The 17,917-nt window shown below is 42.4% G+C and overlaps 2 protein-coding genes across 2 annotated transcripts in view; one reads left to right on the top strand and one right to left on the bottom strand.

The window, feature by feature from the left end:
* Nucleotides 1-10,792, top strand: part of ggcx (gamma-glutamyl carboxylase) — a 10,909-nt gene extending 117 nt beyond the window's left edge. The window contains 16 exon segments of the mRNA XM_029444387.1: nt 1-106; nt 555-755; nt 1,034-1,192; nt 1,742-1,907; nt 2,011-2,089; nt 2,191-2,297; nt 3,026-3,104; nt 3,106-3,190; nt 3,269-3,570; nt 3,989-4,120; nt 5,029-5,180; nt 5,282-5,451; nt 5,575-5,705; nt 5,787-5,934; nt 9,573-9,774; nt 9,872-10,792. The exon segment at nt 1-106 is cut by the window's left edge and continues 117 nt beyond it. Of these exon segments, the coding sequence (XP_029300247.1) occupies nt 82-106; nt 555-755; nt 1,034-1,192; nt 1,742-1,907; nt 2,011-2,089; nt 2,191-2,297; nt 3,026-3,104; nt 3,106-3,190; nt 3,269-3,570; nt 3,989-4,120; nt 5,029-5,180; nt 5,282-5,451; nt 5,575-5,705; nt 5,787-5,934; nt 9,573-9,774; nt 9,872-10,031 (2,298 nt within the window). The 5' untranslated portion in view covers nt 1-81 and the 3' untranslated portion in view covers nt 10,032-10,792.
* A 16-nt stretch (nt 10,793-10,808) lies between these two features.
* snx24 (sorting nexin 24) lies at nt 10,809-17,776 on the bottom strand. The gene is made up of 7 exons (XM_029444388.1): nt 17,564-17,776; nt 15,513-15,596; nt 14,835-14,939; nt 14,519-14,613; nt 14,377-14,406; nt 14,123-14,187; nt 10,809-13,250 (listed from the first exon to the last, which is right to left on the bottom strand). Exons 1-7 carry the CDS (start codon nt 17,630-17,632, stop codon nt 13,180-13,182), a joined length of 519 nt encoding a protein of 172 aa, XP_029300248.1. The 5' UTR covers nt 17,633-17,776; the 3' UTR covers nt 10,809-13,179.
* Between the last annotated feature and the right edge of the window lie 141 nt (nt 17,777-17,917).

The raw sequence follows: 17,917 nt of genomic DNA, 5'->3' as shown, positions 1-17,917 counted from the left end.
GAAGCTCCACCTGGGGCAGGGAGAGCAGAGACAAGACTTTTCTGACCCCCTGAATCCGTTTTATTCTGAACATTTTGCAGCATGGAGGCGAGAGACGCGACTGCAGGTGAGGTTGTTGTTAGCAGTGAGTGCGTGTTGTTGTTTAGCCAATGTAATAATAACCTGTTAGACCAGCATTTAACCAAGGGGTGGGTGTAATCCTAACCATAGTCCTTTTAGGTGTGTAAATAAGCAATCTAGCTATATGCTAGAATCTACACAGTGATATTGTACATACTACACCTGTATTGTAGTCACATTTTTACCATTAATGTTTTTATTCTATATTTATCTTTCTGACTTTTGCAGTACTTTGCATGTGTTTTTTCCCCTTAATATGTTTATTGTATGCCATAATCACCAAGGCAAAAACCTACTTGGCAATAAACCTTATTCTTATTCTGATTGTAAAGTACAATAACTCTGTTAACGTCGTGTTCAATACACAATATTTTGCTCTTAGTCATAAAAAAATACTGCATTTAATCACGTTTATGGGTCTGTTAAACCTCCAGGTGCTCTTGTGAGCAGTGATGGGGAGGAACAAACTGCAAAGAAGGATGCAGCTCCTAAAAAAGATACACCAGAGACCAAAAGCAAGATGGAGAAGATCTTTGGGTTCGGGAAGGAGGACCTGACCTCCTGGCACAGCCTGGTAACCCTCCTGAACCGCCCCACTGACCCTGCATCCCTGGGCATTTTCCGCTGCTTGTTTGGTAAATTAAGATGTCACTTTATGAAATAAAATCCAATTCTACCCAATCAAGTGAACAATCTACAAGTGGTGAAGCTTGGAATACACTTCCATAACGTTTAAAATTGCATAAGTATTTGGAGTAGAGCTACAGGTTTTTGCAAGGTCCAATGAATTTAATAGAAGTTTTCACATGAACTGGGAGGTCTTGTTAAGTTAGTATGGAATGACCCTTTTGCAACAGGGTTGAGATTGTTCCTTAGAGGCAATAAAAAAAACATTTATGTGTCTTTCATTTAGGTTTGCTGATGGTCATTGACATCACGCAGGAACGTGGCCTCAGTCACTTGGACTATAAGTACCTGGATGGGGCCCCTGTGTGCCGCTTCCCCCTCTTCAATGTGTTGCAGCCACTGCCACTGGATTGGATGTATCTGGTGTATGTCGTGATGTTCCTCGGTGGGTCACTTTCCTTTATTTATTGTTATAAGCTTATGTCCAAAAGGTTACAGGTTGAAAGGCTCTCACCTCAGTGTCTACTAATGCTTGGTGAGGAAAGCCCCCCCCCCTCTTTGGAGTCTAGCGGATGCAACAGTTTTACTGGAGACTAGCTCTGTGGGGTGTCTGTCTATGGTGAAGATGAAAGCACACATACCAGACGTGCAATTTTCCGCCTTTATTTCCCCCCCAAGCCAACCAACTCTTGTATTGTTTGAGTCTTTCAAAGATTTTTAAAACTAATCAAAACGTGGCGTTCGCTGTAGCAAGAATTCAAAGCACAACTCGATAGATAGATAGATCGATAGATACTTTAGTCATCCCAAGGGAAATTTAGGCATCCAGTAGCTTAAAAGACATTATACATACGTTTTGGAGCAGATCTGAATCACGGGGCAGATACACATAATTGTATATTTTCGTTAAGAGATATTTATGTGTAAAAAAAAAAAAAAGACAATAAACAGTTTTTATTATTAACTGAAGTTGTGTGTTTACGTCTCTCTGAAGGCGCTTTGGGCATCATGTTTGGCTGTTTCTACCGTCTCTCCGGCCTCATGTTCATCTCTACGTACTGGTACATCTTCTTTCTGGACAAAACGGCCTGGAACAATCACTCGTACCTCTATGGCCTCATCGGGTTTCAGCTCACACTCCTGGATGGCAACAGATACTGGTGAGATGATGTCTATACCTGTACATGTCTATCTGTGTGTTTGCTCGTACAGTTAGCAGTGAGCTAAACAGAAGAATTCATTAACATCTGTGTCTGATTGTAGGTCAATCGATGGATTGCGGAGGCCTTCTATAAGAAATGCTCACGTTCCTCTATGGAATTACACCTTGTTGAGGACACAGGTTTGTGCACCAGGGACTTTGCATATTTCTTTAATCATTCAAGGTGAATATGGCTTTGGTACAGGTGCTCTAATGAAGTCAATGTTTTTTGTTCCCTAAAGATATTTATTGTATACTTCATCGCTGGAATCAAAAAATTAGATGCCGATTGGGTGGAGGGATACTCGATGTCGTACCTGGCTCACCATTGGCTTTTTGATCCTTTCAAGTAGGTATATTTTAGCAGCTCAGTCCAAAGATAATTCAAAAGGATACATTTGTCACCATTTATGTGGACATCCAATCAGTGTTGATGGTATATTTAGTCAATTGAAGCAATAAAGTAGTCGGTGTGTGCTTTATTGACTGAGAAAGTTGAGTTCTCCTGTTCACGGAGCCATGCTGGCAATGCCTACATGTACCAGGATGCATTGTGCACTCTCTGCCTCTCACTGAGCTTTTCTTTGGCTGTATACTCTCGCTCTAATAAATATGGCTAAATATCGGGAGTCAGCCAAAACACTAAAACATATCCTCGTTCATAACATCCTCTGCACTCACATTGTGGGATGCTAATTTCGCTGTTGGAAACGTAGCTGCGATACAAGCAAGGAGACCAATAAAGTTCTGTTTTGGTGTGGCCCATCTAAGCCCAGAGAAACACAAGCTGAACTAGCCTGTAGTTCTTCCTCACTTCCAACTACGTCACACTCACGTCAAATGACTGCACTGTATATAGGAAGTACAAGAGATTTTGCAGCAGCAAAGATCTGCGTTCTAGGTCAATACAGCCTGCACTGAGGAATGTATTGCTTCAATCAGCTACATTTAGCGTCAACATTGAATAAACATCCAAATAAAAAAGGTGGTCAATTTTCCCTATTAAGCTATTAAATCACTGAATGTTGTATCTCAATACTCCTCTCTGATCCTGCTGTACCACACATTATTTTTCAGAGTAATTCTCCCCGTGGAGTTAATAAACCTGCTGGTGGTGCATGGAGGCGGTCTTGTTCTGGATCTGACCGCTGGTTACCTTGCTATTCTTTGATGCCACGCGACCGTATGGGATTTTTTTCGTCTCCTACTTCCACTGTATGAACTCTCAGCTCTTCAGCATAGGTGAGTCTTCATTAAAACATCTTTCAGTGTATCATTTTACCTTCCTCTTATCTTACTGAATATGTTAATCTTCCACAGGGATGTTTTCCTACACAATGCTGGCTACCAGTCCCATCTTCTGCTACCAAGACTGGCCAAGAAGATTTTTTGCCCGTTTCCCAGCATTCCTCAGGGCAGTCCTGCCGCTCACCTCCCCAGACCCTCAGCCCAGTACCTCCTGTGTTTACAATGAGATCCAAAGCTCCAGCACTGAACACCAGGAGACCCCGACTGTCCCCAAAGCTTCCAAAATGAGACTAAAGCACAAGCTGGGAGCCATTTTCACTATTCTCTACATAGCTGAACAGTTCTTCCTGCCTTACTCACACTTCATCACACAGGTATCCTAAACTACTTTTACAGCTGACTTGATCCAAAGAAGCAAATAGTAAATGGTTGCATAATGTTCTTCCGGCACCATTTTCTACACAGAAACATTCTGTTAAATAAGATTGTACCTTGCAGTCAGCAAAAGCCTTTTAAACTCTGAGTCACCAGACTGATAGTTGCTCAATGAGAGTCAACAGTCATTGATCTGCAGCAAACAAGAGCTCAGACTGTTGTCAGCAGAAAGAAGTCGATACTCATCATTCAGTCTCTGATATGAACACTTTGTGTTTTCTCTCGTGTTTCTTTGTCAATTTAGAATCGTAGTTAATATACAGCTTTAATAAAAAAAAACTGATGAAAAAGGTGAGAAATATTTTACAATGTTAGTTTTATCAGCATGGATTTATCCTAATATTTAGTTTTTTGCAGGGTTACAACAATTGGACCAATGGCTTGTACGGCTACTCATGGGACATGATGGTTCACTCCCGCAGCCATCAGCATGTCAAGGTCACCTACAAAGATGGAAAAACTGGAGAAATTGGATATCTGAACCCAGGGGTGAGTTACAAGGTTACTGTGCCAGACACAGTATGTGAGCAGTATAGTTGTCTTAACGATATAAAAAAAAGTCATAGTTTAGTATGTATACATAGTATACTATAACAATTACTAAATCATGCTGTATTTGTTTAAATTTCCTTCCTTGTATTTAGTAGCTTTTCTAGTCTTGTTTTATAAGTCATTTTAAGTCAACTTTTTCTTTTTACAGATTTTGTTTCATGAACATTGCTCTCCTCATTAGACACCGCAGCATGTTTCCCTAAACTGATTCACCACTGTCCATATTGTCCTCGTTTGCTCAAACTAAACGCAGGTTTAATGCCCTGCAGAAAGAAAAGAATGCAAAGAAATCCAATGTTGAATCTGCCTCATTGCAAAAATGACGTCCATCCTAGTTTATTTACTTGTGTATTAGCTTGACTTGATCAAAAACCAGACACCTACAAGCCACTGACAGGCTGCTCTACCGGTACTTGCTTATTGACACGTTGCCTTTCGGTATCATGTCGGTTGAATAATTAACATTTCCATCCACAAACGGCGGTCCATACGCATAAAAAAAAAAAAAAGGCTAGGCTCAGTAGTATGATACACATGAACGCTACTCATAACGGTCAAAAAACTGTGCGCCTCTTCTGGTAAACAACACACCTGTTTGGTGATTACCTATTTATGATTCCCACGTACTCGGGCTACCACCCACTGTGCAAAAGGGGAATTACACATAATATACGCACACTAATGAACACAATATAAAAATGACTCTAACATAAAATGTCATCGTACATTATATCAGGAACTGGTTTATATACCACTTTCTGATTTTTCAATATAGTGATTTTCTTTTCTTCTTTTGTTTAGCCGTTTACTCCTAACCAATGTAATAATTACACTGTTTACTGAAGGTTTTCACACAAAGCCGTCGCTGGAAAGACCACGGAGACATGCTGAAGCAGTATGGAACGTGCCTCAATCAGTTCCTGCCCCGCTATAATATCTCTGATCCTGAAATCTACTTTGACATATGGGTGTCCATCAATGAACGCTTCCAGCAAAGGTATGTCAGCCTTTGGCCTGAGAAAACAATGAATGATGAAGATGACAAATAAATCTATAATAAGTGCAGGTTTTTAAATTTGCTCTGGACTTTTCTCAAAGGATCTTTGATCCCCGGGTGGACGTTGTGAAGGCCGATTGGTCACCGTTCAGACCAAACACATGGCTGATGCCTCTACTGGTGGACCTCTCTCCTTGGAGGACTAAATTCCAGGAGATTGAGGGCAGTTTGGACAATCAGACTGAGATTGTCTTTATCGCTGATTTTCCAGGTTAACAAATCCCTCCATGTCCTATCTGCAATTTAGTTTGAAAAGTAGTTTGTTGTTTTGTTTACACATATTATTTCTTGGTGTTCTGACTTTGTACTAACTGACAGTATTTTACCTTTTTAGGTCTCCACTTAGAAAACTTTGTAAGTGAAGATCTAGGCAACACCAGCATCAATGTGTTGCAGGGCAAAGTGAACGTTGAGATAGTGGAGGAGAAGAAGAACTACACTCTCACACCTGGTCAGCAGATAAAGGTACAGCAACACACCATCTCCTTTTGTTATAATACTGTTTAACCTGGACACACTCAAGCATTTACAATATTGTGTGTGTAGGTTCCTGCTGGGGCTTACCATAAGGTGTACACGGTGTCTGAAGACCCATCTTGCTACATGTACATCTACGTCAACACCACAGAGGCGGCGCTACAGGTGAACTTCACCAAGCTATATGAGCTTCAGGAGCGTGTTCGCAATGGGACAGGTACATTTCAGGCGGTTACCACCATAAAAGGCAGCACTTAATAGTGGAAAATTGTATTTAAAAAAAAAAATAGGCTCAAATGCAAACCATCCATCCATCCATCCATCGTCCACCGCTTATCGGGTCGCGGGGGCAGCAGCTCCAGTAAGGAACCCCAATCTTCCCTTCTCCGGGCCACATCCTCCAGCTCCGACTGGGGGATCCTGAGGCGTTCCCAGGCCAGTGAGGAGATATAATCTCTCCACCGAGTCCTGGGTCTTCCCCGGGGTCTCCTCCCAGCTGGACGTGCCTGGAACACCTCCCTAGGGAGGCGCCCAGGTGGCATCCTTACTAGATGCCCGAACCACCTCAACTGGCTCCTTTCAACGTAAAGGAGCAGCGGCTCTACTCCGAGTCTCTCACGGATGGCTGAGCTTCTCACCCCATCTCTAAAGGAGACGCCAGCCACCCGTCTGAGAAAACCCATTTCGGCCGCTTGTACCCGTGATCTCGTTCTTTCGGTCATGACCCAGCCTTCATGACCATAGGTGAGGGTAGGAACGAAGATCGACCGGTATATTGAGAGTTTTGCCTTCTGGCTCAGCTCTCTTTTCGTCACAACAGTGCGGTAAAGTGACCGTAATACCGCCCCTGCTGCTCCGATTCTCCGGCCAATCTCTCGCTCCATCGTCCCCTCACTCGCGAACAAGACCCCGAGGTACTTGAACTTCTTCACTTGGGGTAATGGCTCATTCCCTACCCAGAGTAGGCAATCCACCGGTTTCCTGCTGAGAGCCATGGCCTCAGATTTTGAGGTGCTGATCCTCATCCCAACCGCTTCACACTCGGCTGCGAACCGATCCAGTGACTGTTGAAGGTCACAGACCGATGATGCCATAAGGACCACATCATCTGCAAAGAGCAGCGATGAGATCCTCAGGTCACCGAACTGCAACCCCTCTCCTCCACGACTACGCCTCGATATCCTATCCATGAAAATCACAAACAGGATTGGTGATAAAGCGCAGCCCTGGCGGAGGCCAACATTCACTGGAAACGAGTCCGACTTACTGCCGAGTATCCAGACACAACTCTCGCTTTGGGCGTACAGGGATTGGATGGCCCTCAAAAGTAACTCCTTCACCCCATACTCCCGCAGCACCTCCCACAGTATCACCCGGGGGACCCGGTCATACGCCTTCTCCAGATCCACAAAACACATGTAGACCGGATGGGCGTACTCCCAGGCCCCCTCCAGGATCCTTGCGAGAGTAAAGAGTTGGTTTGTTGTTCCACGACCAGGATGAAATCCGCATTGTTCCTCTTCAATCAGAGGTTCGACTACCGGCCGAACCCTCCTTTCCAGTACCTTGGAGTAGACTTTACCAGGGAGGCTGAGAAGTGTGATACCCCTGTATTTGGCACACACTCTCTGGTCCCCCTTTTTAAATAGGGGAACCACCACCCCGGTCTGCCAACCCCTAGGCACTGTCCCAGACTTCCACGCAATGTTGACGAGGCGTGTCAACCAAGACAGCCCCTCAACACCCAAAGCCTTCAGCATTTCTGGACGGATCTCATCAACCCCTGCGGCTTTGCCACTGTGGAGTTGTTTGACTACCTCAGTGACTTCCATCAGGGAAATTGACGATGATCCCCCATCAGCTTCCAGCTCTGCCTCTACCATAGAGGGTGTGTTAGTCGGATTCAGGAGTTCCTCAAAGTGCTCCTTCCACCTTCTCAGTTGAAGTCAGCAGGGTCCCACCCTTGCTGTACACAGCTTGGATGGTTCCTCGCTTCCCCCTCCTGAGGTGCCGGATGGTTTTCCAGAAGCACCTTGGTGCCGACCGAAAGTCCTTCTCCATAGCTTCTCCGAACTTCTCCCACACCCGCTGCTTTGCCTCTGACACGTTAGAGGCTGCCGTCCTTCTAGTCCTGCAACTGTTTCCGGAGTCCTCCCGGATAACATAACCCGGAAGGACGGGTTCCCTGACCACCGGGGTCCACCACGGTGTTCGAGGGTTGCCGCCCCTTGAGGCACCTAAGACCTTGAGACCACAGCTCATCACCGCAGCTTCAGCAATAGAGGTTTTGAACATCGCCCACTCAGGTTCAATGCCCCCAACCTCCACAGGGATGTCTGAAAAGCTCCGCTGGAGGTGTGAGTTAAAGATCCCCAGGACAGGGGCTTGCTCCAGATGTTCCAGTTCACCCGCACTACCCGTTTGGGTTTACCAGGTCTGTCCAGAGTCTTCCCCCCCACCCCTTGATCCAACTCACCACCAGTCAGTGATCAGTCGACAGCTCCGCCCCTCTCTTCACCCGAGTGTCCAAAACATGCGGCCTCAGATCAGATGATACGATTACAAAATCGATCATTGACCTTTGGCCTAGGGTGCTCTGGTACCACGTGCACTTATGAGCATCCTTATGTTCGAACATGGTGTTTGTTATGGCCATTCCATGACTAGCACAGAAGTCCAACAACAAACAACCGTTCGGGTTTAGATCAGGGAGGCCCTTCCTCCCAATCCCGCCTCTCCAGGTGTCTCCATCGTTTCCCACGTGTGCGTTGAAGTCTCCCAGCAAGACTACGGAGTGCCCTACTGGAGCCCCCTGCAGGGCTCCATTCAGGGTCTCCAAGAAGGCCGAATACTCCGAACTGTGGTTTGGGGCATAGGCACAAACAACAGTCAGAGTTTTCCCCCCCATAACCCGAAGGCGTAGGGAGGCGACCCTCTCGTCCACCAGGGTAAACTCCAACGTAGCGGCGCTCAGCCAGGGGGCTAGTGAGTATCCCCACCCCGGCCCGACACCTCACACCTTGGGCAACTCCGGATAAGAATAGAGTCCAACCCCTATCCAGGAGTACTGTTCCAGAGCCAAGACTGTGCGTGGAGATAAGCCCCACCAGATCCAACTGGTAGCGATCCACTTCCCGCACTAGTTCCGGCTCCTTCCCCCACAGAGAGGTGACGTTCCATGTCCCCAGAGCCAGCCTCTGCTGTCCGGGTCTGGTCCGTCGAGGTCCCTGACCATCACTGCCACCCGTGTGACAGCGCACCCGACCCCAGCGGTTTTTCCCATGAGTGGTGGGCCCACAGGATGGATGGATGGATGGATAGATGGGAGGCACCACGTAGCTTCTTCGGGCTGTGCCCGACCGGGCTCCGTGGCAAACCCGGCCACCAGGCGCTCGCTGATGGGCCCTGCCTCTGGGCCTGGCTCCAGACGGGGGCCCCAGGATTCCTCCGGGCAGGGTCTCTCCTTTCCTTTCCCTTTTTTTCATGAAGTCGTTTTTGAACCATTCTTAGTCTGGCCCCTCGCCTGAGACCAATTTGCCTTGGGAGACCCTACCAGGAGCACTAGGCGCCAGACAACACAGCTCTCAGGTTCATAGGGACACACAAACCTCTCCACCACGATAAGGTGATGGTTGATGGTGATGGTTCCCAGAGAGGGATGCAAACATGATAGAAAATTGTGCAGTAAAGTTCAGCTTTTTCTTATCTAAACTATATTAAAAACAACTTCAAAGATCAGAACAGCTCTAAACCTGTGATAACATTCTCCTTTTTCATCCAAATGTAAAGTAACTTTTGCTCAAAAGTTCAAAGAAATTCCTCAGCTGACTGGACGGTCTCTCTCTCTTCCCACAGAAACCGAGCCGCTTCCCCCTGAGCTGCAGCCTCTTATCGCTGCAGACGACGAAGGGTCGGAGGTCAACGCCACCGACCCGATCGTGCAGCTGTTCCTGAAGAGGCAGCGCCGCATGAAGGAGGTGAAGAAGCGCAGGGAGGCCGGTGCATTGGAGCGACTGGAGCGCTTTGCAGTGAAGAAGTACTACACGATACGGAGGAGGTGAGTGTCCTCTAACATGCCAGGTTGTATTTACACAGAAAATGTATCAAGAAAAGCTAAGTTAAATAAAAATGAATCTCATTGACTTCTCTCTTAGCTTCTTGATGACAGCCATCGCTATGAGAAACCTGGCGGTGGGTCTCCCTTCTCTCGAACAGCTGACGAGAGAAGTTGCCTTCGCCAACATGAAAGAAGCTCAGGCAGAAGCCAACCAGGATGAGCGGCTGAAAGATGAAGTCGGTCATGGAGAACTTTAACGTTGTCGTCGGGACCAAAGAAAATGTGTTGACTGGCGCACACATTTCCAAACAGGTGTGTGTGTGTGTTGTTACTACTGGACTGGTACTGGGACGTTGCTGCCCAGAAATCAAAAGATTTTTAATTTTCTATGGTTCTGAAATATTCTGCATTTGAGATTATTTGTGTAAAGCCAGTATTTTGTTATAGCATTTGTTTACGAACCTGAATTTCTAACAAAGGACATGTTATAGCTGCAGCACAACTAGAATGCTGTTTGTTCAATTTTGCTTAAGAATTTTATAATTATGGCTGTTTTTCAAAAAGAAATAAAGACAACACAGACGATTAATAGAAAATGCTCTATGACAGGTGCTTTATGAGCTGCTGGAGGATCATGATTTAAATAAGCTAAACTATTCAACTTTTATTCTTCTTTGTTTTTTTTTTAATTGAAACAAGCAAGAATGTTACTGAACATTTTTACGTTTCAAGGGAACATACTGACATGAACAGGTTGGTCTATAACTCCTCCTGCTGTTGGTTTATTTCAATAACTCTGTTCGATTACTAACATTTTAATATATGCAGTAGGATATGTGAAGGTTTACTCCATTTTGAGGGAATATATTTCTTTTATGCTTACCCTATAATGTGAGAAGAACTGACTGACAGAAATTCAGCTCGTTATTCAACAGCCTTTTCTATTCCCCTTTGTAATAAAAGTGCTTGTGGCAATACATTTCATGTTTTTCTGATTAAAAATCAACTTGAACTCTCAGTCTGACAAACAAGGCTTGTGGAAATAATTTTATTGGTGTCAGTATTTTACATATCGCCCATTTTAAAGTGCTACAGTAGAATTCCAGTGTTCACTGTAGGGTGGACATTATGGCACATAAATGACACTTTTCACATAGTAAGTACAATGTTACACACTATAAATACATATAAATCTAAGAAGGATCTCTAGGAAATTATTTACTTTGTTAAAACATAAAATCATGATCTGTTAAATTGAGGTTAGATGCTCAGGATTAATTTAATTCAGTATAAATATGTAGTCGTCACTGCTGTAGTGGAGGTCCAGTCATAAGAAAGTTTCATCAATTACTGCCCAGAAAGTGACATGCAACATATTGTTTCACAAAAGCTACACGTCATTTCAAGTGTCCACAACAGGAGATGGTTTGTACTTCACAAGGAACAATATAAAGACAATCTGTATTTATTTCATATTGCACAGTGTTTTACTGGTTTGTAAGTCTTTTAAATCCCCATCTCTCATTTTAAAAATGTTTTCCCTTTTACATGATGGGTGATGATGCCTCTTATCACTACGAGTGAAAACCGGGCCTTGTATATGATGTGTAAATTAAACATTAAACTTAATTGGTATAGTGTTAGATACTGGCCTTCCACTTTTATTTTTCCTACTCATGTAAAAATCCACTTGCACTAACTGCTGCTAAATATGTGTGTGCGCACAGTCTGTAGAAGTTGTTTCTTTGGGGACAATAATAACAGGCCTGTGTCAGTTCTAGTCAGAAATAAGAAGGATTTCTACTTTGATTTAATGATTATAGATTTCATTTTTTACATTATTTTTGCACAAGCTGGAACTATTTTCACATGTCGTACTTGGGACATCAACAAACCGTTTACACCCTTTGGTCAAACAGGCTCATTCTCCTGCTATGCTATCAGTCCTCATCAAATCCATCATTGCTTCTTTCATTAAACATCTTTCGAAATGTGAAAGAAGAAAGCACGCACAAATCAGAAAGGGAGAAGTACCCTCAAATTTGCCCTAATTCCCTCAGAGACGGACTCGATTTTACCCACCGAAGTCTGTTCACAGGTCTTCGGGAGTACTGCTGCATATGTGAAATGTTGTACAAAGCTTTTTGTGGCTCTTGAGGGAGCAGTGCCAAATCTGATAAATTGCTAAATCTGAAAATGAAATAATCTGGGCGTGTGGAGTCAGAGAGAAGTGAGGTTACCAGATCTCTGCAGCTCCTCATCTCTGCTTAAGGCTAATTCAGCCGCAACTAGCACAACACACCTGAATCTACGTCCAAACTGTCGACGGTGGAATTGCATTGAGTAATGCAAGTAAGCAAAAGAATACATGGAATAAAAAACATATCTCTGGTTCTGCTGCATTATATAATCGGGATTTTGACAATGCAATAGGAGTGCAATGCTAAATCTGTGGAGTTATCATCATCATCATCATCATCATCATCATTCCCCGCTCACAGCTTGTGTCACATACGTCTGTCTGTCCTGGTTACAATTCAAAAGGCCTTTGTGCCCAAACCCTCTGGCTCATCACCTCCCCCAAACTAAGCTGCACTTCCACTATCACCATCGTAAACACTACAGTACTCCTTCACACACATCTGATGCTCAAAATGAGGTCCACATCACAACTCCAATCACTTCCACCCTCACATGTAGCAACTCCACCAGATAGCACAAACACACTCAAAATTGCTCCACTGCTTCTTCCTCAGATGGCTCAATGTGGCAGCTCAGAACAAATTCTTAAAACCGCAGTGCTGGTGCTACAAAGGGTGTGGCACCTCCCTGTTTGCAGGCCATGATCCAGCTCCACACTCCAGCCCTGTGCTTTGGCCTCCTCTCTGTGTGGAAAACTAACCTTCAGTCCAGCTGGCATCAGCTTCTCCTTCCTGGTTCTCCAGAGTTTCTTGTATTTATGTACTAAAACACTTTAGTTCTCCCCTCCTTTGCTCAGCCTCTTATCTCTATTTCCAGTTAATACTGTATGTCAATTAAACTTATTACTTTCTTAAGAAAGAATGAAAATATAAGTTATTATTTGCCATAATCTGAAAATGATCTTGTTAGTCTTTTGATTCTAATGCCTAAAAACATTTACCTGCCTAACTGTTCAAGTATAGTTACATTTTAGGATTCAAATCCTTTGAAATAAGGGACACACTTGACCTTTTCAAGAAAAACTGATGGTGCCAGTGATTTGTCGAGAGAAGATAATAAATATATAGGTTTTTGTTTTCCGTTTTGGAAAACGTAAACGGGGCTCAGTGTATCTTAACATGTCACGTCCTTCATGATGCACACCCAGAACGATGTGAGAACATCTGTTTGCGGTGACGTGCCCTCAGATTGGGATCTGCGGTTCTACCTCGGTTGAAGATCTGGATAGAAAACTCCGTGCACCACACCTTCAATCACAACATTCGAAAACGCATCTAAAAAGGAAAGAATAGAAGAAATGTTTTCAAGTTAAATTGTAAGATCAGTAAGAGGTCCATTCCCACTTTTTACTGAAAAGATGTGTACGATAGTTTCACAGTTAATTTACTATAAATATCTAATCCACCACAAACTTCGCTGGAAACAGGAACCACATATACATCATGTAAAGACAAAAAATGTCAGTCATTTACATATATTGTACTGTTCTTTTATAGTTTCATGCATCATCTACTGTGTGGAGATTTGGGGAAACACAAACAAATCAATCACAAATCAGATTTTTATGTGATGATATGAGTTGTAAGAATTGTAAACAGAACTGATTCATCATGAACCAACAAACGTATTATTTACAAACTCACATGCTTTCAAATTTAGAGATTTGGGGAATTAAAAAACTGCTTAATTAATGTATAAAGTAAAAAATAAGATTGAAAAGAATTTCCATATATATATATATGTAGTTTTTTTTTCTCCATATAAGGATTAGATCAAATGCAAAACAAATGTCTAACAGTAAAAGGAGTTATGAATAGTTTTGAAAAGGAAAATGATAAAATAACAAATAAAACTGAGGTATGAACACTAGTGTATATATGAATCATTGATTGGGAATTATGTAAATATAATATATATAATATATACATTTAAAAGGGACTTGTACGACATAAGTAATGTAAAAAGAAGGTGTGATAAGATAAGGCTTCAGCCTGCACCTTTTTAGTCAGCATAAACTTTCTTTGGATTTATTGTTTTTTTTATGTGTATTTTAGTTAAACAAGCTAAACTACTGAAAATATTTTTCAACTATGCTATGAGACTAAGAAATCACAGGGATATTACGATATTAGTATCCTGGACTCACCGTGAGCAGATGGCAGCAGGTAGGGGTCTCTCAGAAACAGCAAGACTGGCTGATGTGAAAGTTTACTGAGAAGAGTCCAAAACAAAAGTCAGAAGGTTTGTGGGCGGCAACATGCATGAATGAATCAACAGGATGAAGAAATGTGGGTGGTGTCACCGACATGCTGGCTGAAGTTCAAGTGCAAGAGCAAATAGTGACCTGCACTTATAGACAATAGCTTTTAAAAATACATTCACTGAAATAAAACGACTCACCTTGATTCCTCTGATTCTGTATCAAACGACCTTAGTGGAGAAAAAAATGAAAGTTAAGCCACATATCTTTCCAGTAGCTTGGCATCAAACTCTCACAAAGAGCCACACAATCGGTGTTTTATTTCATAGAGTTTCAACTCACCCACAGCTTTCTGTTTTTGGCACTGAAGGAAAATGGCGGATATTCAGGAAATCCAGAAATATCTTTGGAAGAACTTCGTTTTCCATAATTACAGACTGACAAAAGAGACAAAACAAAAGCAAATTGCAATGTGCACATGGAGTGACCTGCATGACCTTTTTGGTGAACGATTTGAATATATTTCATCTCCCTAAATATGTACTTGGTAACAGAAAGACATCAGGCATCAGTTATGTCACCTATGTGTCTATCTGTATACTAATGTAGGTCATTGTCATTTTCTTAACCTCAGTGGGGTGGAGCTGTGTCAGCGTACCTGCAGGTAGAGCTCCAGACCGTGCCTCCGCTGCTCCAGGACTTTGGGAACCCAGTTTCTGACATGTTTGGAAGGGATCTCAGGTGGCTTTAGGCTCTTCTTTAGCTGGAGGGATTTAAAAACATATAGATATATATACATATACAGTATATATACACACACTAATTATCACTCTACACAAACTACACTATTGCTAAATCATTTAAAACCTGTCGTGTGTCGTCGTGACTTTTTTTACAGCAGACATTTTGACTTGTGAGACAACATGCACAATACGAGGAAGAGGAACTCATCTGTAAAGCTACAACCTCAAACAAACTGCTATGGTGAATGTGGGTAACCACAGGAAGCACATTAATCATTTATTTATTTGCTGCTGTAATTTCCTGAACATACCTATAGTACACAGTTTGGAAAGTTGCACTAGTATACAGGTACATAGACATGTTTTGTGAAGCCCATTGTAATGCATACTGTTGTCTTAAATGGGCTACATAAATACATTTGTATCTATTACATTTGTTTTTGTTTTTGAGTGATATAAATCAGAATTGGTGGTTAGTACTCTATGTAAAAATCACAAGTTATTAAGGGCTAAGGTTAAGGGAAAGGAGGAATGTGTTAACACTCTACACACCAATAAATGATCAGAAACTTTGGGGGATGCACTGAGCTCACCATTTTATGCAAAGCGTGGAATTCACTGTAGCGTTTTTCAACAGCATGTTGTCTGCCATTCATCAGCACGTCAATTCTAAAAACCTGAAAGAAAGATAAAAGTTAGTGCTGGTCTTGGCAAACAGTGTGAATGCTGTTGAGAGTCAGTTGAATGAATCATGATTTATCACCAGAGACCATCAGCTAAAAAGGGCCCCTCCCAGTGCCGACAGTTTGTGTGTGTGTGTGTGTGTGTGTGTGTGTGTGTGTGTGTGTGTGTGTGTGTGTGTGTGTGTGTGTGTGTGTGTGTGACAGCTGACTGTGGAGCTGTCAGCCATGTCAGTGAGTTACCAAGAGGAAACATCTGGCTGCTGTAAAAAATGTGATCCTGCAGAATTACTGTTAACATCCCTAAACAGACTTCTACTTCCCTCGCTCGCTCTTCTCGCGAGCATTATGTATATGAGGAAATCCACTCTTAAATGACAGTAGTCAGTGTTGTTACTGCAATTCTGTACTGGCAACATAAACACATACTGCATCTCTGAAGACAAAGAGGAAACAAGTCAGAATTATTAATAAACCCAGATTATTAATGAACAACTCAGATACTTCTAAATAAGATGCTGTCTTTGCTGTGGAAAAAACAGCACGACAAAAAGGTGAAAAACGTCCCAAAGAGGCTGATGATGTTTGCTTATTTGAATTAAAAAAAACACTGTGGTTTCTCATTGTAAAGAATATATTCATATGTCGCACCCATATGTGAAAACTATAGACATCAATATGCTGCTGGGTGTTACTTCATACCAGACAGGGAACACATTTCTTTATGGAGCTGTTTGTCATGTTGAAACAGGAAGGGGTTTTTAAGCTGCTGACACTCATTTCTAAGCGCTCTCTTGTCTAAAACACTAGTTTCCCACCAGGAGGTCAGAACAGCTCAAAGGATCCCGAGATAAACCTGAGCGCTCACAGGATGATGAAAGGGATGTAGGAGTTGTTTAGTGTTATTTTCTTCTTGTGAATTACTGGATAGTTTGACCTCTTATGGCTTAAAGTTAGGGCTGTCATGATATCATATTTTTATTACACGATTATTGTGGCTGAAATAATTCACAATAACGATAGAAAAAAATTATATATATATATGTTAATAATGCTACCAGTCAACCTCATGTTTAACTTATTACTTATATGTTTATTGTGTATTTTGGCAAATAAAGATAGAGGGGATAGAGACAAAGCAAGAATGAAAAGAAATTATTTAAATTTCATTTTTAATATCACTGGTATTATCAACATCAGTATATCGCGACACCCCTATTAGGGATGAACTGGTTCATTATACTGGATCAGTATCAGAGCCTTATTACTGGGATCAGCTATCAGCGATGACAAAACCACTTTAAATACAATGTCATTATAAACATACAGTGTTCCCACTATCAGCTCGTTAATTTTTATTAATTAAGTTAACAATGAAATATGCATGGGGTTTGAAAGACATGGGAGTTTGGCCTTACCAAAAGTCTATTTAATACACTTATGGGAACTGTAGGCTCCAATGTTTTTGGATGTTGACCTTAAAGTCAGTATATGATTTTTAAAAATGTCTTTTAATGTCTGATTTCAACACTACATTTCTGGTATACACCTTTAAGGTGACGTTTCTAAGGGAGTTTAAAGGCTTCATTAACGCTTAATATGAGGTTCACTGTGCAATGAGTTGATGTCTGCAGCTTTATTTAAATCTGTATTTCTGTCAGACAGCTGGGGATCCCGTGTGGTCTACTTAAGACACAAATTCTCGCCAAAACAAACGATATGTTGCATTAAAATGTAGAGACCACGCGAAACAGACAACAAATCAAACCATAACAGCGACACTGACGCTGCTTGGTGGTAAACACAGATGATGGATTATTATTTTCAGGGTACAGAAATAACATGCGAGTAAATATGAAAAGTGATGACAGCAGCAGCAGGCAGACGACAGACACACACACACACACACACACACACACACACACACACACACACACACAGGTTATTATTGTGGAGCGGCTTACCGTGAATCCTTTCTCGATCGAGTTGTTTTCTGACCGAAACGACGGGATCGACACTCTCACTGGATGCATTTCAACTAGAAAAACGAGCTGTTTTGTAGGTAATATTTGATCCTATGCCACACACACATACACACACACACACACACACACACACTGCTGGTGGTTGACTCCAGTTTCTTTAGCAGCCTGATAAAAATCCCTGGATTCAAACCACACGAACTGTCTCCGTGGCGCCCCCTGTCGGACTGGAGGCCCAGGTTGTGATTTTATTTTATGGTTAATGTTAATATTGTGAAATACCGATCCACATTCAGCAGTGGAATAAGTATTCAGATATTTAAGTTAAGTAAAAGT

The sequence above is a fragment of the Cottoperca gobio genome, chromosome 12 (genome assembly GCF_900634415.1).
Source record: "Cottoperca gobio chromosome 12, fCotGob3.1, whole genome shotgun sequence".
NCBI lineage: Eukaryota > Metazoa > Chordata > Actinopteri > Perciformes > Bovichtidae > Cottoperca > Cottoperca gobio.
This window is presented reverse-complemented; position numbering and strand designations above follow the sequence as displayed.